The sequence below is a fragment of the Melozone crissalis genome, unplaced genomic scaffold (genome assembly GCF_028551555.1).
Source record: "Melozone crissalis strain CALT ecotype California unplaced genomic scaffold, PUWL_Pcris_2 ptg000023l_1, whole genome shotgun sequence".
NCBI classification, from domain to species: Eukaryota; Metazoa; Chordata; class Aves; order Passeriformes; family Passerellidae; genus Melozone; species Melozone crissalis.
Genome location: NW_026535801.1, coordinates 33,500,366 through 33,525,357, shown reverse-complemented (window position 1 = coordinate 33,525,357; position 24,992 = coordinate 33,500,366). Strand labels below are relative to the sequence as shown.

The window sequence follows — 24,992 nt, the reverse complement described above, 5'->3', positions numbered from 1 at the left end:
TGGAGCAATTCAATGTCCATGTTTAAATATTAATCTTCATTCAGTCTTTTGATAGGACCTCAGTTAGAAGGTGTGGAGTACAAGGAATGTCTGAAAACATTTTGGAATATGAATGGTTGCACTTTGGGTTTGACTTGCACACAGTAGGCAGCCTTCACTGTAAATTCACTGGGAGAGGGGTCAGTGCTGCCTGAGCTTTTGTCTGGTTATTGTAATGAATTACCAGGTTGGTGATTTTTTTCTGCTTATTGCACATCCTACAGTTCAGAAGTTGCAGGGCATAATTCCCCAAATTCCCCAAGCCTCTTCCACAGAGGACACAGCTGGTGGCTGTGTGGGAGGTTTGATCCTGGTATTGAGAGGGTTCCTGCCACTCCTCCCTGTGGTGCCAGACGTGTGATGGAGTTGGGGAAGGGCTGTGTCCCAGCTTTGTGCCAGAGGAAACCAAGCAGGTTGAGCCTTTGTACAAAACTACAAGAGCTTCTTACGCACTTTCTATGAGAGCCAGACTAGGAGAAGAAATGTTTTCTACATCCATTTTTGTTGATTTCATGTTGACAGTGGTTGTGTTTCAGTGTGTGGCTCTTGCAAGCAGGATGAATTAGGAAGCTTGGTACTTGTAATTTATGCATGGTGTTCCTGTTAAGAACTAACACTAATATGAGTAAATCTAGAAAAAATGTCAGCATCCTGTCTGAAAGTGACCTCACTGTAGTGTTGATCTCCACTAGAAGTGGAGCTCTTTCCACTTTTTTTCAACAGATATTAATGTTTCTGCATAAATTTTTGGACAGAAATGTTACACAAGGCAGGAGCAGAGTTTCCACATGATATATGAAGTGTTGTTCTTGTTGTTACAGTATATTTTCTGTTTAAGCTGCCAGAATGACTTATTAGTTTAGCATTTCTTGTTGAAATATATTCTGTCTAATAATTTACTTTTAAAATATTCCTATTCAAAATATTTATCAAGCCTCCACACATTATCTTTGATACAATTTTCCCTTTCCCCACAAGGGCAAGAAACCCATTTCTCTTCTTTGTAACTGGCTGCTGGCAAGTGCCCCTCTGGGCAATCTCTGGCAGTGCACACCCTGTGCAGGAACCACCATGATTTAACCATTTGTCTCTGCTTCTCAGAAGAGGCTTGTACCTTACATGACAAAACAGTTTCTCTTAAGCTGTAATATAAAATATAAAAATGTTTGGGGCATACTTATTAATATATGTATGATTCTTACTGAAGCAACAGTTCTGATGTTAAACACAGTAGACTTGGAAAATGGAAATTATTTTTGTCCCAAAGGGAAATTTTATAGAAGGGATATTCAGCTGTTGCACAAAGTAGGGTTACTAATCTTAGAAACCTTTGTGGGATTCTTGCTGTATCAGCCAGCAAAGATGTGGGGCATGCTAAATTCTTGGCACTTGTTGGCAGGGATAATGAGAAGGGAGTCAGTGGAAGGATGTTTCACATGGCTCTGTTATTGAATGGCCTCCAGGGAAAATAACAACCTCTAAAACCCTCTCATGTGCCATAGTGACAAATTCCAGTGGCTCTGTCCATGTGGGATCCTCCTTTGCCTGTTCTCTTTGAAGGAGACACTGAAAGGTTCCCAGAGCAGAAAATTTACCCTGAAAAGAGCTGCCAACACATGTAGCCATGTCAAGATTTTGGCTTTACAGCTGTAGCTGTCCCCATCTAAATGGGATTAGCCTGTCCAGAAAGAAATCCTCCACATGCCAAGCAGAGATGCTGTAACTGTAGACATGAAGCTGCAGTAGGTCTAGAGGATGTTATCTAACATTTTTTTCTGACAGAAATTTCCATTTAAAAGATTTTTGCTTAGTTCAGTAATAATTAGTGGCAAATATATTTCATATTCCAAGACCATGAAGCAATTTCAAATCATATTAAAACTAATACTATGGAATTATAATACTTTCATGACACGAGACATAGAGGCAGAAAATGAGCTAGGTGAAAACCAATCACTCAATCCTGGAAGAGAGCAAAATGTCTGTTATTCACTATGGGTGTATAGACTAATGTTTGACTGGAGAGAATGTGTAATTGTTTGCTTTGATTTGAGCCCTTTGGTGTGATGGTCCATCACATTGCACACTGTAAGTGCTCTTCTGTTCAGAGAATCCTACAGGTTTTGAATTCAGAAGTCTCTGGTAACTTGCTGTTGTATGAGAAAGGTTTACTGAAAATGACAAAAAACCCTTAACAAACTTTTCCTGAAAAGCAAAGAAAGTCAGCCAAAATCAGACCAAAACTTATTTAATGAAAGCCACAGCAAACAGAGTCCCTCTAAGTACAGAGGTTTTCTGTTCTGTGAGCCATACCTGGGAGTCCTTCAGGCTGTTCATAGCAGGTGGTCAGAAAAATACCCCATGAGCCTGTATTGGTCTGCATTTCAAGTACAATAACTGTGATGCCTGTGCAATCATTTTTGACACAGCTTGATGAAGGAAAAAAAATTGGTTTTTTCCCCCTAATGTATATTCTCGGTGGGGTTTTTTGTTTGGGTTTTTTTTTGGAGAACAGCAGACGTTGTTTTTATTGTTGGCTTTTTTTTTTAATGGGAATGCAGATTTTTCTAATTGGGACATTTTTTGTGCAGTTGTACTGTTACAGTGGCTGGTTAAATTAACAGGTGACTATGTGTGTCCTTCCTACAGCTTTCAAAACCTGATTCAGGTCTATTGGTTATAATTAATTCAGTAGAACCTTCTTTCAGTAATAAAAGTGTCAGTGTTTACAGGGGTTGAAGAGTCTGACTGCCTTCATAGTAGTCTGTATTTAATCCTGTATTTTGTCTTGTAATTCTTACTTCTTCTTTTTTTTTTTTTTTATCAGGTTTTTCATTATTCTTACACAGCTTCATATGTGATTTATAACATCCACACAAGGTAGGTCACCTTGTTTTTTCCATACCGTGTCACTGTCAGTGGCTCTATGCATGAGGTGATGCCAGTGTGTTCAAGTAAAAATGTTTCCCTTTTTTCAAGGGAAGTTTGGGAGTTAAACCCTCCAGAAGTAGAGGATTCAGTATTACAGTATGCAGCCTGGGGTGTTCATGGACAGCAACTGGTAAGCACAGTCATTAAAAATGTATGGACTTCAGACAGACTGAGGTAAAAACAAAACTGAAAGTTTTAAAATGAGTTGTCATGTATTTTTGCACCATACTAGTGTGTTCCTATTACAGCTTTTAGGAGAGCTCTATTTGTTTGTTTATTCTTTATTAAAAATATGTTTTCAGGCTGACCCCAATAAGCAAATGGTACATTGTTGAAAGAATCACACCTTCATCTAAATATGCACTCAGGTGATTTTCAGGATAACCATCTTTATGGCTACTGCTGTGTGGGAAGGAACGTTAAAGGTGAAAGGCATTTTCTTTTAAGTGCAATATCAATGAAAACTGTGGGCAAAAGCAAAAGCTTAGCATCCAAATGTGATGTGATGGACTCATGAAAAGTGATGTTTTCATTTCAGTATGAAAATTACTGCCAAGGTCAGCTGTGCTGCATTGAATTCATAATAATTAAACAAGATGCCATGTTTCATGCATAATATTTTTCCAGAAGTTTTACCATTTTTAATGAACATAAATCATCCATCATAACCAAAGTCAATATAAGAAGAAAAAAATTGGGGATTTAGAACAGCAATGATATTGGTGTTGGTTGTTGAAGGCAAGAGACTGATTAAATCTTCAGTTCTGCATAAGAAATTCAGATAATCCTTGTTACAGTGTTCTAATAAGCTCATTAATGCCCCCAGGCATGATCCCAGGGCCTCCTTGCACATCCAGCTTGCTCATGCAGAGAGGCTGTAAGCTGAATGTCTAGAGAATGTACCCTGTTGCTTTATATCATTCATCAAGATGATTGGAAAGTAAAAAATGTTTCTGGTTGGAATATTTTGCATTAAGGAAGGGGAGGCAGGTGAGAAAAAGTAATTGGAACATGCTTGGTATGTTTTAATAATTAACCACATTAATTTATTAATAATGAGACCTTGGCAACAGGATTAGTGGAAATAAATACATAGGTTATTTACCAGGCAGCATTATGGAATGTGGCAAACCATGTAGGTTGTAGTAGAAAGGAGAAGCATTTGCAAAATTGAACAGATTTAAGAAATACTTTAATTAAATTTCAGTTTGTAATATTCCTCTGTACTGGACAGAGGATCTGCACATTTGTCTGTACCGATCAGAGAATCAGTAATCCAAAGCAGAACTAAAATGAAATGCAGTGATTACTGAGAAAACATTTTTTTATTTTTGTGAGATGTCTCATAGGAACAGGGTCAGATTTACCAATCATAAACCTCAGAAAAATAAATCAGAATAATGCTGTCTTTATGTGGTTTTGCTTAAAATGTTATTCTGAAAATATGTATGGATCCTTTCAGATACAGGCACAGGTGGACTCCTATTACATCTCAGAACTGCAAAAAAATAGATGGTCATTTTAGGTACAACCTTAATCATCCAAATTTGAAAACATTGGCATAATTCATACTTGAGCGAGGATAACATTACTCATCTTTGTTAATGTCCCTAATAAAGTTAATGTCATGCTTTAAAAATATCTGCTCTACTGTGGGTTTTATGGTGCCATATGGACTGCAGAATTAGGAAATAATAACTTTGAACACAGAATCTTCTGTGCACTCTGAATGGCACTCTGAGTGTTGCCATAGAGATGTACACCTGCAGGAGCAGTCCACTGAAGGTGACTTTAGGAATGCCAATTAGAAGGATGTCCTCTTGAAGCTCTTCCTGTGGCAGAAAGAGGTTTCCAAAGTGGCAGAAGTGCCTTGCTGCATTGCCCTCCCACTTCAGCAGCAAGCCAAAAATGTAGAAGGAGCATGAATGAATAAAGAGTGTTGTGAGTGATGGCTGCTGCTTCTGCCCAAAGGAACATCTGCCCCGAGCAGAAGCAGGACAGAGAGTTCAGTCCAGCAGAACAGGTTAGGCAAAGGAAAGATGTGTGGCTGAGGACTCATTGCCACAATGGTTCTGTTATAAAATTCGTCATTGGAACAAACGCAGGATTAGTGGGTTTTAGTAAAATAGTACAGGAGGCAAACAGCAGTGAAACAGGACACAGGGGAAGGCATAAAGGAAGAGATCCAATGATGAAAATCCATCAGTAGCTATCAATGGAATGTACCTGGGTGCAAACAAAGCTGCAGTGTCATAGACCCGTGCTGCCAAACACACTATGAGTGGTTTACCTTCCTGAACAAAACATACTTGTCTTTTCTGTGGAAATAGTGATAATTCATGAGTAAAACAAGCAATGAAATACTTACTCTAAATAAAATAATCATAGTGTATTAACCTGGGTAGTAATCTCCAAGAGCCATTCTTTACAACTGAATAACAAGTGGAGAACAGTTGGAGAAGAGATTAATTTTATATACAACAATTTGATGTAGAAGGACCCATGACATGTGCTGTGTGCCATCACAGAGATAAGAGTATATGTGGTTCTCTCAAGTGAGGAGGAATATCCCCCTTCATCTGAGGTACAGAAATGAATAGCAAAACTATAGCCAGGACTGGTCAGCAAAAGTTGCACAAAATGTGAAACACGAGGCGCAGGTATGTCTGACTGAGCCAGAGATTCCCAACTTTATACTATAACTATTTGGAAAATCCTGGATTAAATCCAAATTGTAGTGGGATAACACATTGACTTGGATCAACGATTTTTGATAGGCTATAATGTAAAATAAGATGTTTCCAGTCCACAGTTCTGCAGATCTAAGTAACAGTGCAGCCTACATGGTTATCATAAAGTAGTCCAATGAGGAGGAATTGGCAAGATGTTCAAACAGATAATGTAAGGATTTGAAGGGAAAAAAACCAGGAAGGAAAATATGTTTGAAGCCACAAACTGCTTATTGCACAGATGGAATATGGCTCAGGTGAAATCAAGTATCTGCAGTATTTTACATCCTTGTGGAAAGCATGCATCAGTTTAAGTTTACTGTTAGGGATAATTTCAGGGGCTGTCTGATGGGCCCCAGAGCATGCCCCATGTGGCTATGAAGAACAGAGTTAGTTTTCTGTCAGATGCCAGGTGACTGAGCCACAGTACCATTGTTTGCCAGCTAAAACAGTGGTTGCAAGTTATTTCAGTTCCTTGCTATTTACCTAGAGTAGAAGGTTTTGTAGTGATTAAGAGGAAAGCTCAGAGAAACATCTGCTGCTTGACTCATGACATTTTGGTGGTGAAATTGAAAATGTTTTCCACTGGGAAGAAGAAACTTTTATCTAATGAATTAACGTATCTTAAGGTCACATAGTTCTTTAAATCAGAACTTTTTTCAAGGTCACACTCTTTTAAAATGCTGCCTTTTAACTGTGTTAGAACTGTGCCAGATCTAAAATACCATTTCTGTGTCATAGTATGTTGGGGAGATGTTCATCTATTTGCCAAACATTACTCATGTTTGATTAAAGTTGTGCAAGTCATTAGTTGATTATCTCTTTATCTCACCTCCGTAGAATCCATCACTGCAGCATCAAGTAATTCCAGGAAAGGCAAACCCAACTAGAGATCTAATTTGTTTCATCAACATTTTTCTGCCTCCAGTTTATTGATTAAAGACCTCACTGCTTGTGTCTGACAAAGAGCTATCCCATACCTGGTGGGAAGGCTTTACTGAGAAGAAGAATGCTTTGGGGCTGTTGTTGAAATACCCAGGTTTTTATCCAGAGTTTTCCCTTCTTGAGCCTTATCTTCTCCAGCAGTTTGTAGCAAAGGTTTTCATGTGTTTGTGCTGGACCTAGCTTGTGTCTGACACAGGGGAGACAGCTCTGGATCTGTCTGTGGGGATGTATTGCAAAAGGAGCCTGGATATCAAAGTTCAGGCTGGAGATGTCTCCAGTGTTTGCAGCATTGTATTTGTGTCTATTAACACTCTTGTGTTCTTCTGCAGTGCTTCTTGTCAAACAAATAATTCTGACCAATTAGTGAGTGGGCTACTTCAACTAGCTCCCAGTGAAGCATGGTTAGAAGCTGTTCAGTTTGAAATAGCTTTTTCTTGAAAGTAATACATAGGGGGTTTTTTCTGTCTTGGTGGTGGTTCATGTTGTTTATGTTGTATAAAATACCTTCTTTCACTGTATTCTATGAACATACATCCATGCAAGTCACTTTGCCTTTGTATTTATAATAGATGTTTTGTGTTATTTATTGCAGTAAGTTTGTTTTTCTTTTGATATATTAAGTGATTCTGAATAGAGTTTGAGGTACATATTTGGAGGGATCAGTATAAATAATGATCTATTGACTTACAGATGAATAACTATGCAGAAATTAATACATTTTTTAACCAAACAGAAATCAAGAAAATACTAAAACTATCCATAATACTAAAGAAAATTATTTTTTAGAAACTTTGACAAAAATTGATGCTACCAACAAAATATAACACTATCAAATGGTAAGACTGAAGATGAGCTTTTACAATGCTTTGTTTCAATTTAGGTCATCCTTGAGTCCAATTACCTATTGGACTGTATGCACTAAGAAAAATTTGGTGACTGTAGCTGAACTGTGGATTCAGGATGTTATCATCAATTTTTAGGAAGTACTTTAAATATTAGAAATCTATAAGTTGCCCTCATCTTCCATAAAACAACAACAAAAAAGGTTACTTGCAAGTAATAGATCTTAGAAGCTGAAGCTTTTACATAAAGAATGAAAAAGATCCAGTGAAATGGGACCTCACCTTGTATTGAAACTACCTAAAAACCAGAAATAAACCAGACCAAAATCTGCTTTAATTGCTGTTATTAAATGTACCATTTTAAGAACTCTCTGACCTTTTCCTCAGTGATCAGTAATCATTTCTTTATCCTTTTGTCATATTGGTGGCTTCAATTTCCCTTCACCCCCCCACCAATACCTACTGCCCCACAAAAATGCAAATACCTCTGAGACTGCATTAACATGACATCACCTTACAATTGCCTTTTGTCAAAAATTTAGGCTTTTTTTTCTCGATGGCTTTCAAAGATTTAGATAAGACAAATAGTGCAGCAACAAAGTTCTTTGATGTTGTATTATTTTATGTGTACTCAGATAAGCATTGGACCAATTAGCAAATGAGGAATTAGCAGGATTGTTCTTGGGCAGTTACCTTGCTCAACACATGCTTTAACAGCCATTACTTGCTGAAAGCTCCATTTACTGTTTGGTCTATCAAGGTAATGTTCAACTGCTATAAAACATGGTAATTTATCTTTCTGTAAAATATTTGCCATGTGTTTTCTTTTTGCATAATTAGTGCTGTGGGTTCTTGGCACCCCCTCCTGGCAAGAACACTTGCATATGCAAATGAAGTAAAAGCTTAATTAATGCTAATGAAGTAAGTCCTAAATAAATATATTTCTTCTGCTTTTTTTTTATCTGCAAAGTCTTCTGCTCTTTTGACATACTGTATTTTAGATGAGTAACTTAAAATTACATATGGAAATGTCAAGGCTTTATTTCATCTTTCCTTTTAATGACTATGCTAATGAGGCAAATGGCAGTGAAACTGAGAGCAAAACGTCTGCTGGAATTTATTCTGAAAACTAGAAATAAACAAGAACACTTCAATGTGACATTAACCTCAGGTATGATACCTCATTTAAAATGCATGAGGGGTTCAATTACCAAACTTTGTAGTTCAAAGCACATTTGGAGGTCCTTTGTCCTGCTGAGGATGTTTCTCTGAAGGAAGGGAACTGTGGTTGAGCATTGCCCACCCAGCTGAGTCCACAGAAGAACTGGAGTTACCCAAAAGATTTAGTTAAAATCTCTTCCTACTAAGCTGCTGCTACACATTGGATTTTTCTCTTGGATTTGTCAAACTACTATTGTAAAATCTATATCGTTTTTTGCCTTTTAATTTAAATTATTTGATTCAAACTATTCTTCAAAGAAAAAAAATAGCATGAGTTGCTCTGAAGGTATTCTACTGAACTGTGAATTTCCATTATCAATTTTTGAGTGATTACTCCACTTAAATATGGATTGGAGGAGCATTTAATGCATGGTGTCTAGTTCCAAAAGTGATACTCAGTCTGAAAGCTTCCCATCTCACAAAAGGGGAATGGAGAATGCAGCCAGAAAACACAGGCAGTTTGGCAAAAGAGGAAAAAATACAGTTTTACTTATGAAGGCTGGATATATTCAATAAAATTTTTGTGAGCTCCAGGGACCACTACAACATTATAAATGGAACGTTATAAATGGGACATTATAAATGGGGCAAGGCTAAGTTGAGCAAAGAAGTTTCTTCATCAATTTGCTTGGTGAAATACAATGAATGTGTTCTAGTATCAAAGGCAGTTTAAAATGATGAGTATTAAGGGTTAGAAATTTCTGGCCCTTTGTGGGAATAGCCACTTGGCTGTATCTGAAAGAGGTGAAGGAATAATGAGAAAATCGTATGTTTTATAGGGGCATTATTCCTCTACCACTGTTTTTCATGTGAAACAGTAAAAGGCCCAGCAGCTTTATAGTGAATAAATCAAGAGAGGAGATAAAAGATGTTTCCTTTTGCTGGTTCTTATTCTGTTATCACTGATCTAGCATGCAGCTAATATTTGAGTCAGTATGGAAGCCCTGTACACAAGTAATGTGATTTTTTTTATCCAGAAGCAAATATATTGGAAATTTGATATATCACTGTGCTAAAACTCAAATTATTTTTTTCACATGGTTACTTGTGTGGGTGTGTGTATATATATATATATATATATATATATATGTGTGTGTGTGTATGTATGTATGTATGCATGTATGTGTATTTCTTTACATACAGTCCCACAAAGACACAGAAACAAGTATAGACACACATGTTTGATAGGAGCAGTCCTAAGGACTTTTCTATGCAGCAGCCTGCAGGGAGCAATGAAAATAGCAATTTGCACCTCTCATCGTGTTGTTTAACATGTCTGTGTGTAACAAAGCATGTCTGAATATTCACACTTCCATCTGTTAGCTAATATTAACTGCAAGTCCAATGGCTCATAAAATAAGGCTGCTGTGCTTCTTGTGTGAAAAATGTGTGACTTTCTGTAATGCAGAAACATGAAAATTGTATTTCAGAAGTCTAAAATTCTTTGGAAATAGACACCCATAAAAACTGTGAAGCAGAGGTTGAAATTTGATGGAATCCTTAGCTAAACTAAGAGTTGGAAAAGATTGGGTTTTATTATGGACTGTATTTCTATATAACTCCAAAATCCTGCCCTAAACCACTGCATGCTTACCTGTGTCCCTGGACCATATAATCATGTAGTCACTTAGTGTTTAAAAGAAAGATGCACCACAGGATGGGATGAAATATTTGTCATATCCATCTTTTTGGTAATGTAATGTAAGCAGGAGTTTTATCTGGCAAATAGAAAAAAAGAGTAAAAAAACCCCAAGAAAGCAGCTATATTCTATGTTCCTTAACACCTTGGAAAAGGAAGATTCCAAAGAGGAAGGCATCAAAATGTCAAAACAGAAGACTTTGAAGGTTTCTAATGCCTTTCTGGTTCAGGTTATATGGCAGAGGTTGTTCTAATCAATTGTAAACAGGACTTGCCTTCTGTAAAGTGTTTGGCAGAAGACTTTGGAGTTACTGTGATGGTACCTGTGGCTACAGAGTTCTGATAGGAACAGGTTGAAGTGGCAAAACCAACTTGACACAAACTCCACCGAATTCTTGCTCTGTGGCAGGGTTCCTTCACCTCTTCCAGTTATAGGTTCTGTTTGCTGTATGTTAAAATCTATTTTCTTACTCAGCACATAACATCCATCAGAAATATAGACAGGTTTCTGTCAGTGGAAGTGATAGTGACTGTCCTCCTCTGCAAGGTTGAACAACTTTGGGTATGTTCAGTTCTTCTGGCTGTTTCTTTCTATTTCAGCCAAGTCCCTTTTGAAAAAAGAGGCATAAAATTCCATCATCACCAGCCCATAAATGTCCTTGCATGTTTATTTTTTCCTACAGTGGGGCTATGACTTCCCCACTGTGTTTGTGGTGAAAATCAGAGCTGATTAAACTTTGGCTGCACTGTGTTAAAGTGACTTAGGCTTTCATGCTGACTCAGCCTGGACCAGACAGTGAAATGCAAAGAACTGCTTGTGGATGTGTAGTTGAGGGGAATGTATCTCCACTGGCAGCTCCAAGGCCTGGAGAATGAAGATGAAAAAGTCAGGTGTACTGTTGATATCTAAGAGAAAACACTTCATTGAATGTCTTCATTGTTTATGGTAGGTGACAGCACATTTATAGAAATAGAAGGGAAAAGTTTTGTGTGGAAGGAAAGCAAATAGTTCTTTTCAAGTGTTGTTTCCCAGATGCTCAACTGTCCCAAGCAAATGTGCTGTTCTAAGAACTAGTCAATATTTCCTAATTCCTCCTTGTCTCATTCCTAATGAGATATTTTCAGACAAACTGTGTCTTGCATTGGATGTGCTATGTGGGGTCTGTACAGGTGGATGCCATCCAGTAAAGTTTTGGCAAGACAGCAGGCAACTTGAACCCTGTGTGCAGTGGGGAGATGAAGGCACGTGTCCCATACAGAAATAGCAGCTGAAAGCACAAACCTTTGTGTTCAACTCTGCTTGGGTTTCTCATGTAGAAAATGCTCAGAGGCAGCCTGGTCTGTTGTATTTCATACAAAGTTCTCAAGCATTGCCGACCGCCCTAAAAATAGCAGAAAATGTAAGTATGACTTTACAGTACAGGATTTTCAATTCTGTATCTTTTTACTTTTGTTCTTGCAGTTGCAATGCTACTTTCTTACATTTTGTCAAAGAAAACAGAAGATTCCTCCTCTGATACCAAGCCCTTACAATTTCATAAGATATTTTTCTGTCTCCCAACATTGCTTTTTTTCTTTCTGGAGTAACGAGGTTGAAAATTTTTCAGTTTAGCTTGTTATGGATTAATCAGTCTGGGCATAATTGAATGCTTGATATCAGTGTAAGATGAGCCTGAAATAACCAGAGATCATTTTAAAAAAAATTATGGTAAGGACAGATTATGATTTTGTTATAAGCTCCATGCTGGCTCGTTAGTCAGAAGCAATCAGTAAGTGTGAGGAAGGAGGAGTGTGAATTCCTGAGCATGCACTGGTTTTGGATAAGTTCTGTTCTTCACATCACTTAGACAAAGATCAAAGGGCTAAGCAGCCCAATCCTCAGTGACATTTTGCACAGTGCTGCAGCCAGCAGAGCTCTTCAGGCAGCTCCATGGCAGGAAGCAGCAGATCCAGACCAAGGCAGTCTTGCTGTGATCTGTGCAGCAGATTTATGAAGCAGCTTTCTGTGTAGGTCGTAGTTCAGATATTATATATGATTTTATTTATATAGCACATTACACTATGTTTGCTCTCCTGGGTAAGCTGTCATTGGATGAGGCAGGGTGTGAATTTAGTGAGCATCATGATCCAATATCATTGGAAAGGCAACATAATTAATGTGTGTTGAAACAAAAGAGGGCAACGCTTCCCTGCATTTATTGGAAATCAAGGACATAAACATCAGAGTTACCATGGAGTTGCTGATAGTCTCAGTTCATGGCCTGGTTTATGTCATGGCATTAGTAACTAATCTTACAGCTGCATTATGAGTGCATCCTTGCTATTGTTTACAGTAGATTTATAAACTATCTAAATAGCAATTAAATATAATAGCCTTGTAGATTGTTTGTGGTTGTTCAGAACCCATTGTGTAACACATTACTGTGATGCAGTGGCATTAATCTAGACAGAAGAAAAGTGATGCTTCAGTATTCTGTTCTTTCTGCTGTATCTGGCAGCTTGATTACTGCAAAAATAAAATTAACATATTGTAACTGACACCAAAAAATGTAGTGTATGACATTGGGGTGTCTGTGCATTGAGGTCTCCATGTCTCCTACTGATCAACAGCTACTTTCCCTCTCCCTTAATTATAACATAATCTAAAGGTTTGAAAGCTTCCTCTGATGGAATTGTTTTGCAGGTCAATCACAACCTTTAGAAAGTTGGTACCTTTAAGAGTGAACATAGTTCTTATTGCTTACCATTATAATAATTTTGTTATACCTATTTTTTCATCTCTACCTCATTTGCAATGGTGATAATTTTTGGAACATGGATCGTGTAAGGGCAGATTTTTGTCCACTGCCAGACATTGCTCAGGTAACTCATGGTGCTCAGTACCTGCATAATTTAGTGCTCTGTGGGGCAAGAGCTGGAGCAAGTCAGAGCTGAATGGCTCTGAACATTTTGTACCAGTACAGATGGACCTGCAAAAGAAAAAAAAATATCTGCAGAGAAGATATCAGAGCCCTTATGCACTCCTGGAGGCTTGCAAAGCAGCTGTATTGCAAACATCAGACACTTGTAGCCTGCAATCCTGCCTGTGAGAACTCACAATCTAAATAGACCACAGATATATTGTAGGTGAAAGGAATAGAAAATAAAGCTGCTTTGCAATACAATCCTGTTAAACTTCCCTTGAAATTGTCATCATGTAACATGTGTGATCTGTATAGAAAATTTGTAAGATGTGAGAAAAAATTAAAAGGCTTTTGGAAGAGGTCTGCGTAATTAGTAACTCGCTAAGTCACTAAAGAATATTCTAACCTACTAAAATTCACACCTATGAAAGCTTTATAAGCCACTTTTCTATGGTTTATATTATCTGAAATATAATAATTCTCTTTGGTTTTAGAGATGGCTGCTGTAAGGAAGACATTAGCAGGATAATCTGTCCCAGCAGTGAAATGCATGATGAGCATTTGGAGTGTTTGCCAGCCTGCATTTCACTTGCCTCTCAATGAGTGAGTGTTCTATTCATTCCCACAGAACTTCTTCCACAGCTGATTCCTGTGGGCAAGAATGGCAGACACCAGCCCTTGATTTTGCTCCTTTTCCAACAAAGTGCCTCCTAGAAATGTGGTTTGTCCGTGTGATTTTGTACACTTTGTGTGTTCAGTTCACCTGTGTGGAGCAGTAAATCAGCTCCTGATTTGTAAATACTCCAGAGCCTTATCACAGGAAGGCTGGGAGTATAGCTGTTGTCCTGACCCTGGGCACTTTGAGTGCCAGCAGAGTTAGGAGTCTCCAGCTGTAGATAAAAATGGGCCAAATGACATCACACCCCCAGGTCAGTAGAGAGCACAGGAAAAGCCACCTCCTTCCTGCTCCCAAACAGAGCCCTGAAGGATTTCTGCGGCTTTCTCCACCATGTGCCCTGTGACTCTTGGGCCACAGAGGAGGCCAGGAGGTTTGGATTGCCATCATAGAACTTCTAGCTTAGTATAGCAAACAACTGTTCCTGTCTAACACTGTGTGCCCAGTCCTTCTGGATGATATTTTCTTCCCCAAATGAGAATTTATCTTTTCTGTGAAAGGCAAAACAAAAAAAAAAAGAAAAAAAAGCGATGACACTGTTGTTGCGTTGGCACACAAAACACATAATCTTAACTACACCTTGATTTTCAGCAGGAATCTGCTTCAAGTAAATAAGATTTTGGCAAGGAAAAAGGCCAGGAAGGGGTGCTCATCTTCTGTAACAGTGGGTATAATAATGGTCTGACAATCTGTTTAAGTCTGTGAATCCCAGGAGTATTGTAAGTGAAATCACAGATGACAAGAAAATGTTTGCTCAGTTTGGACTGGAGAGAGCAGATTTTACATTGTGACTAAAAATAACGTAATCAGTGGCTCTCAGAAAAAAAATTGTCTGTCAGAACTTTAGAGGATGCTGAATGGTGGTAGAGAAAATGCCAAGGCAGGTATTCATTTGAAAGCTATTGCATTGACGGATCTTATGGGTGATTTGCAGTAGTTTTTAAATTGGTGAAAACTAATTGTAAATTTCTGAAGTGGAGCTATTTCTATAATTTTTCAGATCTGTGAACCAGACGGTAGAAACAAATACTTTAAATCCTTGAATGAAAATCAAACTTGCTACCTTAACAGCAGCTGTTGAAAACTGGCAACCAAATTGTCTTGATGTGGATGCAGGGCTTTGATTTAATTTCTTCCTGCAATCCAAAGTTAGTTCTAATATTACTTACAAGTCAAAGGAACTTTCAAGTCAATGGATATCTGCATTTTTCCATAATTATGGTGAAAGCAACAGTAGGAATTGAAACCAAATTTTTAGAATAAAAATGGGTTTTAAATAATTCTAAAATTAATTATTTCATTTAATATGCCACTTATTTATTTCTTCTATGCAAGACCATTTTTGTGCTGGACTTTCCATATGTTTTAGAACAAAAAGGCATCTACTCTTTGGGTATATACAATATATATGTGTGCATACATGTTATCATGCAGTATAAACTTAGCACTGCCCCTGAAACTGGAGAAGTCATGGTTTAATCTCTGAAGAGGAAAGTACAATATTTGCAGGGCAACTAAGAAAATATTCTTTATTTGACTTTGTTCTACTCCTGAATAGCTGATATTGTTTTTATTAATGGTTGTTAGTGAAAAAAAAACAGTTCATGTTGAAATCTTAGTGAATGATCTTGTTGAAGACAGGTCAAAATGTTAGAAAAGTCTTATAAAATATAGATTAGGCCCTGCTACTTCAGCTAAGCTAACAATAGCTTACAAATTCCCATACGAAAACACCTTGAAAATGAGAACTCATTAACACAACAATATATTCCTAGGGTGAAGAACAAGTACACCTGTATAAACAATATGATCTGTCCCATGAGAATCAGTAGAAAAAGGATGTAAACTAACTAAAAATAGAAAAGTTTGAAAAATTTGAAAAATACCATGTACCGACCAATAAACTAAGTGTAAATGTATTGTCAACTAATAAGATATAACACAGTGATAATAATGCTAATCTAACTTCTAACGATTCTATAAAATATAACATATACAATAAATCTTGAGCTTTTCTGCATGAAGGAAATACAGTTTTAGCTAACTTATGACAACATGGTCCGACTGGGGGGGCAGCTAGATTCGGCCCTGGCTAAAGTACGGCAAGACGGGAGACAGAACAAATGGTCAGAGGCAAGCCCAGATGGAAAAGCATCTTGAAGCTTTTGAAGAATTAATTATGCAGCTAATTGGCTGGCAGTGTCACAAGGAGGGGTGGGATTGTGCAGAATGCTGAGGAATCAGCAGGTTTGGCAGGGCCTATGCTGAGGTGGAGCCATCATCGTGTGCGTGCTGGGCCAGGTGGGCCTTGTGGGACATGAGGTGGCTGCTGCTGGTTTCTGCAGCAGAAATGTCCTCAGCCCTCTGCAGAGAGCCACCAGTGGAGCTCAGCTCTCTGTTCCATGGAGTGCTGGGCTCTGAGATGTGTGCTGCCCACAGAGATGTGTGTCCCTACTGAGGTGATACAGGAATGCAGCCAGAGCTGAGCTGCCTGAGGAGGTCATGGGGCAATGTCTGGCTGCCTCCTCAGAGGCCATGGGGCAATGTCTGGGTGCCTGAGGAGGCCATGGGGCGATGTCTGGCTGCCTCCTCAGAGCTCTGTGGGGCAATGTCTGGCTGCCTCCTCAGAGGCCATGGGGCGATGTCTGGCTGCCTGAAGAGGCCGTGGGGCGATGTCTTCAGCGCTGTCATTAACAGGAGTTCTGTGGCTGAAGCATGTCCTGAATGCCTGGAGGTCTCCCTCTGGGCATAATCAGAAATTTCTTAGTCCTGTCATAGCTCATATTTTCAGTGTGAAAGGTAAGGAAGACTGTCGTGTTCTCTGGGGAATTAAGTGAGTGTGCTGAAGTTGTTCCAGGTTGGAGTATTTACTTATCTATTATTGGTCCAAGATTCTGTGGAAGAATCTGATTATTTTCTCGTACCACAGGTAGGACTCTCACCTGTACAGAAAGTACTTGTTGCACAGATTTTTTTTCTAACCGAAAATTTATAGATACAGATGACTTCTTTGTTTCCTTTCCAGCTGCATCTGCTCTGTAGCTTTATAGTTTGGTTGGCACTTTGCTTGAACAAGGCGTTCATCCTGATGAATCCATGTAATGGCAAACAATACCTGTAGCCACACTCCACAATTTCTTTCCTTCCAGCCTGTTCTGGTCCTCAACCAGCCCCTGGGGGAAGAACCTTCTTCCAATACCCAACCTAAACCTCCCTGGCACAACTTCAGGCTGTGCCTTGGGTCCTGTCACTGCGCAGAGCAGTTCAATGTCTGCCCCTTCTCTTCCCTCACAAGGAAGCTGTAGCTGCAGTGAGGTCTTCTCTCAGTGTCCTCTTCTCCAGGCTGAACAGAGCAGCTTTGCTTTTCCTCCACCTAAAAAACGTGGTCTTTAGAGTGACCTGCTCTGGGCAAGCTGCTGCTGCTTCCCAGCTGGAGCAGAGCAGGCTCGTGCTGTCACTGAAACACTGCCCTGCAATCCCAGGAGGGATTCAGTGTGGATGGCCATGCTGGAGGCTTCAGTGGAGCACCAAAAGGGAAAAAGTGGAGTATTTTTTTCTGTAATTTATCAGCTTTTCTCTGCCTGTAGTGTTTGAAATGATTAAAGACACACGGGGGGCCTCTCCAGCTACTGGCACTAGGTTTGCTGTTCAGCTGGGGAGTGGATGTCTCTGTTTTCACAGCTGTCTGCCATCTGCAGCTAACTTGGACTGGGTGCTCTGCTCCAGACCTCAGCCTGAAAGCAAATCCTGTAATTGTGAAACATGCTGCAAACAGTAAATAAGTGTTTTGGAAAGAATTCATTTAGAAGAAGGTTTATGAAAAAATGGTTTAGAGGATTCCAGATGTGAAAGAATGTGGTTTGTGCTGAGCATTAGTGCTGTAGGATATTAGGGCAAGCAGGGCCTGAAATTCTTCATAGTCAGTGGAAATAAATGTGATCATTACCAAGAATTAATATCTCACTAAGCCAAAGCATTCTTTCAGGTGTTTTTCATTAATTGAAAAATACTTAATAAAATAGTTAAAGAATTTCTGTGAGGTTTTTCTCCATTTGGTTTAAGACTTGATGTGCAAAATCTCTAAGAAACCACAAAGTCACATAATTTTGAAGGTAGTAGATTTTGACATTTATCCCCATTTACAGCAGTATTAGCTGAGGGTCTCAGCTAAAAATTGCTTTAAATGTTTTAAGAATACTCATGAAAGATGGATAGAAGAGGTTAAAAAACATGTAATAATAATTTCCACATACAGCAGCATATCCTGGTTCCACTTTGTGCCTTTTTCAATTTACTTTCTTATCATTATACCTGAAAGCATTGAAAGCTTTTTGGGCACAAAGCTACTGATGTATTCTTGAGAATACCTGTCTGATACACAGTTAGCAACTCCTTTTTTAGCAGTTTGGGAAGATTCAGTAGTTGCAGTCAACATTTTAGTACTTGTGATGTAGTAAATAGACCCAAGTGTATACTAAGAAAAGCCTTTTACTATTACTTGCTCCCATATACCTGAGTGGAGAGAGATGAGCAAGGGAAATCTTGGTTTATGTGATGTTGCTCAAAACACAATATACAAGGTGATGAATTGTGTCCCCTTCCTGGAAACTTTTGGGCACATCTTCAGTTCTACTTGCTGAAAGCAGGTAAGGCACATGTGTTTGCTAGACTGTGCTCCAAGGATTTGTTTGGTTTTGCTTGTTCTAATCAATTTTTATTCCAGTGTCATTATTTGTTATCTACCTTGCAGTGTTGGAGAATTTCAGTCTCTCTTATAAGAAAAGTTTCTGTCTGACTTCTCTCTCAGCCACTGTCTTTCTCTTTCACTCAAGTTTGAAAACCAAATTCTGGCTCATAAGTTCAACTTCCAGGTATTCTTGTACTGCAAGTAATCAGCAGGAGTAGCTCCCTTTTAAAAAACAAAAATTTCATCTAGTCTCTGTGGTTTTGAAAAAAAAGATTAGAAGTAAATTTTAGCATAAAGCAGAATTGTAAGGAGGTTTTATCAGAAAACATTGGTGATTTTTAAATTGAGCAAGAAAGAGAAAAATACATGAAGCAAAGAAAAGGATCTAGGTATTGTTGAGAAAGGGGAGGGCTTGGCATTTAAGGGCTTCCCTTCCTCTGGGGCTGGATTTTTTTGGCATGTTTCAGCTGAGGCATAGCTCCATTTCTACTCTTAGTTTGTGTGCTCTTGATAATTCTCATAAATTAAAGTCAGTGTTTTTCTCCTTAAGCCGCTTCACATTTGATACCACCTTTAGCTACTGGCTGTTGTTCTATCTGCAAGTACAAGGTGAAAGCAACAGGATCTACTCACAATCTTGAAAACAGGATTAATTTTAAGGGGTGATCTATTAAAATTTCAGTATTTTAGAGCTATGTGTAAGTATGATATATATGATAATACTTATCATATAAGTATTATCATATATATATATACTTACACATAGCTCTAAAATATATATATACTTATATATATTTATATATATATATATATGCACTTATATATATATATATATACTTTTATATATATATATATATACTTACACATAGCTCTATACTGGAAAGAAGAATTCACAGTGAGTCTGCCTTTTGGAAATGCCTTTCTTGGCTGCAGGCTGATGGGAGATTGGGCTCTGTGGGTGCACAAAGTCCTTGTGCTTAATTGAATCCACTGCTTGCATTCACTGAGAGAGAAGTGAGAGTCTCTCTGCCCGTGACTAAGTAGCCTTCACAGTAATATTGCCATTCCTGTTGTACCTCTGCTGCCTGTTTTGCTGCAGAAATCAATATTTTAACTCCCAAGTCCTTATTTCCAAGTGGTGAATGGGTTAAATAGTTACAGATGAGCCCTTTGGTGTGGTCAGGGTTGGAGGGGAATGCAGCCCTTTCTGCAGGGGTCAGGCTCTGTCACTTTAGGATGGGTGCAATTCTGTCAGTGCAAACAGCAGCCTGCAAACAGGGGCTTCCTCTGGAAAATGGGATCTCCTGAAATGCTACACAAATTCAAAATTCCAGATGAGATTAGATGCCTAACCGTAATGGTGAATCTTCCTATGATGGTTTATAGGCAGGGGAAATAGATCTTTGGGAATGGTCCAGACAGTGCAGAGCCAGAACTTGCCAAAGCTCCAAACCCTCATCCATGTGCACTGCTGTGCAGTTTAGTTGTGTTGAGGAGCATGAATGGTTGTATTTCACCGATGTTCTGCAAAGGAGCATGAATTCTTCCTTCTTAATGTTAAATTCAGTAATCAGTGAGCTCCAGGCTTGCTAGGGACAGAGCTGCTGTGGGACTTTGAAGCTTTCCAAGAAATTTAAAATGTTCCAGTAGGTACAGTCAAGAAAAAAATGGGGGTTTGGAGCAGCTTTCAAAGTTGAAGCAGTTTCAAAGTTGTTTCAGAAGTGACGAGGAAAGAGAGGAAACTTTGGATTATAGAGTAGACTAAGATTGAGAATGTTCAGAGGGTGACTGAGAACTGGTTTAGGATGGATACAAAGCTGTTTTATGAAATGAGTGAGGAATAAAGATGATACAGCCACAATCAGTGGCACAACAGTGAGTATCCTTCAGAGATATTTACTTAACTGGGATCTGTCAAGTGGAATTAGCAATGCCTGATAAGTAGTAATAACAGGATTAAAAGCCTTCTCAGGGTTAAAAACCTTCTCAGGGTTCAGTCATAAAACAAGTAATTCTTAATCCTGTGCTTTGTCATTGATCATTTGAAATGAAAGTTTTCACTGCAGAGACAAGACAGTGTGGGTCTCTTCACTATTTAGAACACTAACCGCCTGAAAAGGGGGGAGAGGAGCAAAAATCAAACTCCTGATCTTCAAAAATCAATTAAAGTTTTTTTTTTAATTAAAGAAGTTTAGATAAAATAGAATAATTTGACCAAGTAAGCTTTTTTGGTAACCTGTTGAAAGCTGCTGTTTAAATAATCAGGGATTGTCAGCCCTCAATAAGAAGTTGCTTTGTAGGAAGCAATAGTTATTAGAATGGTTCACTACTTAGTCTACCTGTAATGGAGTATGATAGCAATAGTTTTAGTTGACATAAATAACAAATACTTGGCTAAATTATTTTATAAGCAGTTAAACATGTCTTGGGTTTGTTTGTATTCATTTCTTTTATGTTAGAAATAAAAGTGCATTTTTAGTGTGGAAATACACATTACAGGAAGTTCTTGTTGATGTTATTTTAAAAATCATCCAGCATTTGATACATCCAGCGTTCTCTCATGGTTGTTTTCTTTTGCTGTTGATGTTGAGTGATACATCAGCTTCCCAGAAATGAAATTCTTTGTACTTATATAAAGCTCAGTACATTTTGGATTATTCAAACTGGTTTATCTATTGTTGCTTCAGATTTGAGCTCACTGCTAAGCTTTGATATCTGGCCATAAAGGACTTACTTCCAAGTCACTCTGTTCCCAGTAATGGTTAAAATCATTGCATTGCTCATGGTATGTAAAAAACCCTCAGCTTTACACCTTTCTGCAGCAGAAATCATGAAATGGCTACTGCTAAAAATCATTAGTTTGGAGACTCATAGGGAAACCTATTTCAGATGGTAATTTAGAAGCAAGGGGAACAGCAGTAATAGTGCTAATAAAACTTTGCTCTTTGGTTAGTATTTTCCCATAAGTCGTGTATTCTGGAAGTATGAGAGAATGATAAATGACCAGGCTTTTTAAATAGTCTTTGGTGGAAATATATTGAGTTCCTGTTCCACTCCCTGAGACATTGTATATCATCTGCATACAGTGCTGAAATGGTAACAAAAACTTCTGTGGCATTTGGCTTCTTTAGTCCTGTCACAGATGCATTTTCTCAGTGTGAATTGAGGTGCTGCATAATCTTCCTGTTGCTTTGGTTTTGGTGTTAAGCTGTGCAAGTGCACACGTGGCCATTGTGATTTATTGCACTTTGTCATGGAACCTGGAGCTCAGCCTCACAAAATGGGTGAACTTGATACCCTTTGCAACAAAGTGAGCAGGGAAAGAGCACACAAGGCTAATGAGTGGCAGTGAAGAAGGAAAAAGGAGGATGAGGAGCCCAGACTTGAAAAATAAAGAGCATTTATATAGTATACTTGAGGTAAAACATTGGTGTGTCAGTCAGAAGTCATCAGCAAGCTGAGAAAAGCTGTCTGCTATTTGTTTTTGCTTTTCTAATGTGTTCTCACACTCTGATATAAAGCTGTAACTTATATTTATGGTGTATGTACTGTGCTGTATGTCCTTGCAGAAGTGTGTTTCATTTCACAGTTAAAAAAACAGATGAAAATTTCTTTATTTATTCATTCAGCTGTTATAAAACTTGTCTCCTGTATGATTTTTAAGAATGCAATAATATTTTTTTTTAACATGAATAGGAATATTTCAACTGGAAAGACAATTTCAAAGGAAGCATTTGCTTGCCTTAAGTATTAAAAGTTTGTTTGGTTTGTCCAATTTTATAATAAAATGGAATATGAAGACAATGTTGGTGCAAAGTCATGCTGAATTATTCTGTAGACTGTTCTGAGCCTGAGGAAATTATGTATTCATTGCTGAACATTCATTTATATCTACCAAAATATTGGTTTTCTCTCCATCTCTCTTACCTCATCCAGATTTATATATTTGAAAATAACATCTACTATCAGCCTGATGTAAAGAGCAGCTCATTGCGCCTGACATCCTCAGGAAAAGAAGGAATTATTTTTAATGGAATTACAGACTGGCTATATGAAGGTAAGCTGGACAAATATATCTGTTTATAAAAACAGATGCAAGGTCCTTGCACAGACCCAACAGCACAAATCTGTTCATTCCAGGAAATGCTGAGGGTGGGTTTGTTCCTGTCCCTTCTCATTTTCCTGCAAGATTGCCTGTGTATCTGCTCATTCTTTGTATTGGCTGCTGGTTGCATATAGCAATGTTTTCTGAGAAAGAAGAATTCATTTCAAACTAGAATGTAGCAAATGAACTCTTGGTAGCGTGTAAAAGTGAGCAGGGAAAGGACTCAGTTGGCTGCTTTTAGGGACAGCAGTGATGATCCATTTACATTTAAATCATCCCCACAGAAAAGGGCACCCATATTTGAGTGGGGGATAGCTCAGTCTGTCTTCTGCAGCCAGTACCACAGAATGTTTCTCTCTGCACCCAAAATGCTTTTAACATAATGATAAATTTAAGAGGAGAAAAATAACAAAAAAAGGGAGCAAATTATCTAGCTTGGTATAACAGCTTAAAATTATTACACATTTCAGCTCCTCTTTCTATGGGACTCGTGTATTCTATAGATAAATAGCTTGGTGTTAATTTACCTGAGGTATGAAATTTCTTGTGTGAAGAGGTTTTTTTAGGAATGGTGTTAATGCCATGCAGCACGGAACTTCACTTTAAAAAATGGTCTATCCACACCTCCTGGCATTGCAGTAGTTGTGGGCAAACAGCTCACCATGGGGTTTTTTTTCAAATCTCTGCCCAAGTGAACTCTGAAGTTAAAATGGTAATCTGCATCCCTCAGTCTGTAAAGTGATCAGATAGTTAATCACTTCCAAGGTTTCCATTAGTGTTTTGAAATCTTTTAATGCGGCAGCATTAAAAAAAAAAAAGAACATTTTTTAAATGGAATATAATTTTATATGTAATTAATAATCTTAAAATCTTACACAACAGCATGCAGGTTGAAGAATTTAAGCAGATATAACTCATCGAAGTTGATGTAATATATCAATTTTTGCTAAAACAAAGTGAAGTTAATAAGAGTTAATAATAAGTTAATAAGTTAATAAGAAATTAATAAGAGTGAGAGCCAGGAGAGGCAAAAGTTCTCTCATTTGGGACTAGAAAGTTTCTGAGGTGCTGTGGGAGATGATCCCAAAGCCTTCCTCATGAATCATGTCCTAAAGCCTTCTTTTAGTGAAGAGTCCTTCTTTGCTCGTTATTTTCCAAGTCTTTTAATCTGCAGGCAGGCAGTGAGCCCTTCTCAGCTCTGAACACCATGGAAGTCAGGGTGAGACTGCACATGCTGGAGAAGCCCAGTGTCTGCTGGCACAGGAACACACTGCTCCTTTCCCATTAACCTGGAGCACTGCTCCACTTTCAGCAGTTTTATAGCAACATCAGAAGCTGAGCAGGCTGAATATTTTCCAGGTGCAGTTGAGAGATTTTCAGTTGAATCGAGCACTCTTCCTCCTTTGACCTCATTTGTTTTCTTTTGTCTTTTCATGAGATTGTTACTAGCATTTTACCTTACAAAGCATTTGGGAATAGCTTTTCTTTGTGTGAATAACCTTGTGTAAATGCAAACAGTAATATTTTAAAGCAAACATAATTGTGGTTTTCTGCTCTCTGATATTCACCATTTATTCTCTGCTCTTCTCCTGTGTAAAAGGTTTTAGTTATCCAGCCAGGGAGAGAAGCATGACCCAGAATATATGACTTTAAATATAGGTCCCAGCTTCATTTCACCTAAACTTAGATAATTCAACCCATTAAGCTGCTTCAGAACCCTCAGAATCCAATTAGCAACTTGGAGAGTCTCTATTGACAGTTTAAGTAGTTTTGTAAGGTAGGCTCTCCAATTAGGTATGCAGTCAGGCCTTTTCCCCTGGTACACTATTCTCAATTCGTTTTCCAGCCAAATTCTTCAGATTTAAATAAAAAATCCTTACTAAGCAGGCTAACATATCAAATGCATAATGAAAATTCAGAGTGTTTTCATAAGTGGAAGCAGAAGACTTGTACAGGGTGAATTCAGAATTGCTCAGGAGCTGCTGGGATTCCAGGGGTTTGGGTTTTGTGCCTGTGGTTGCTTCTGGTTTCTTTTTATGGTGATATACACTGACAATAAATGTAAGAAAACATTGAGTGACATTCTTGGAGAATTGGATTCATTTGGAAAGCAAATAAAATTTGAATTAAAAAAAAGTTTGGTTCAGATTTTCAGAGTGTTTTACTCCAGAACTGAACTTCCCAAAAATTAAAGCCGTCCACTAGACCGAGACAAGAAAATTGCACTCCAAAATCGATTACATAAATATGACTGTGTGAAGATCTGCATATTATC

At 38.2% G+C, this 24,992-nt stretch overlaps 1 protein-coding gene across 2 annotated transcripts in view; it reads left to right on the top strand.

Annotated features, from left to right (window-relative positions):
• DPP10 (dipeptidyl peptidase like 10) overlaps positions 1–24,992 on the top strand; it is a 434,475-nt gene that overhangs the window by 369,583 nt on the left and 39,900 nt on the right. For both annotated transcript variants that reach the window (XM_054277922.1, XM_054277921.1), the window contains exons 6-8: positions 2,867–2,919; positions 3,019–3,100; positions 22,549–22,669. In XM_054277922.1, the coding sequence (XP_054133897.1) occupies positions 2,867–2,919; positions 3,019–3,100; positions 22,549–22,669 (256 nt within the window). The remainder of the gene's footprint in view (positions 1–2,866; positions 2,920–3,018; positions 3,101–22,548; positions 22,670–24,992) is intronic.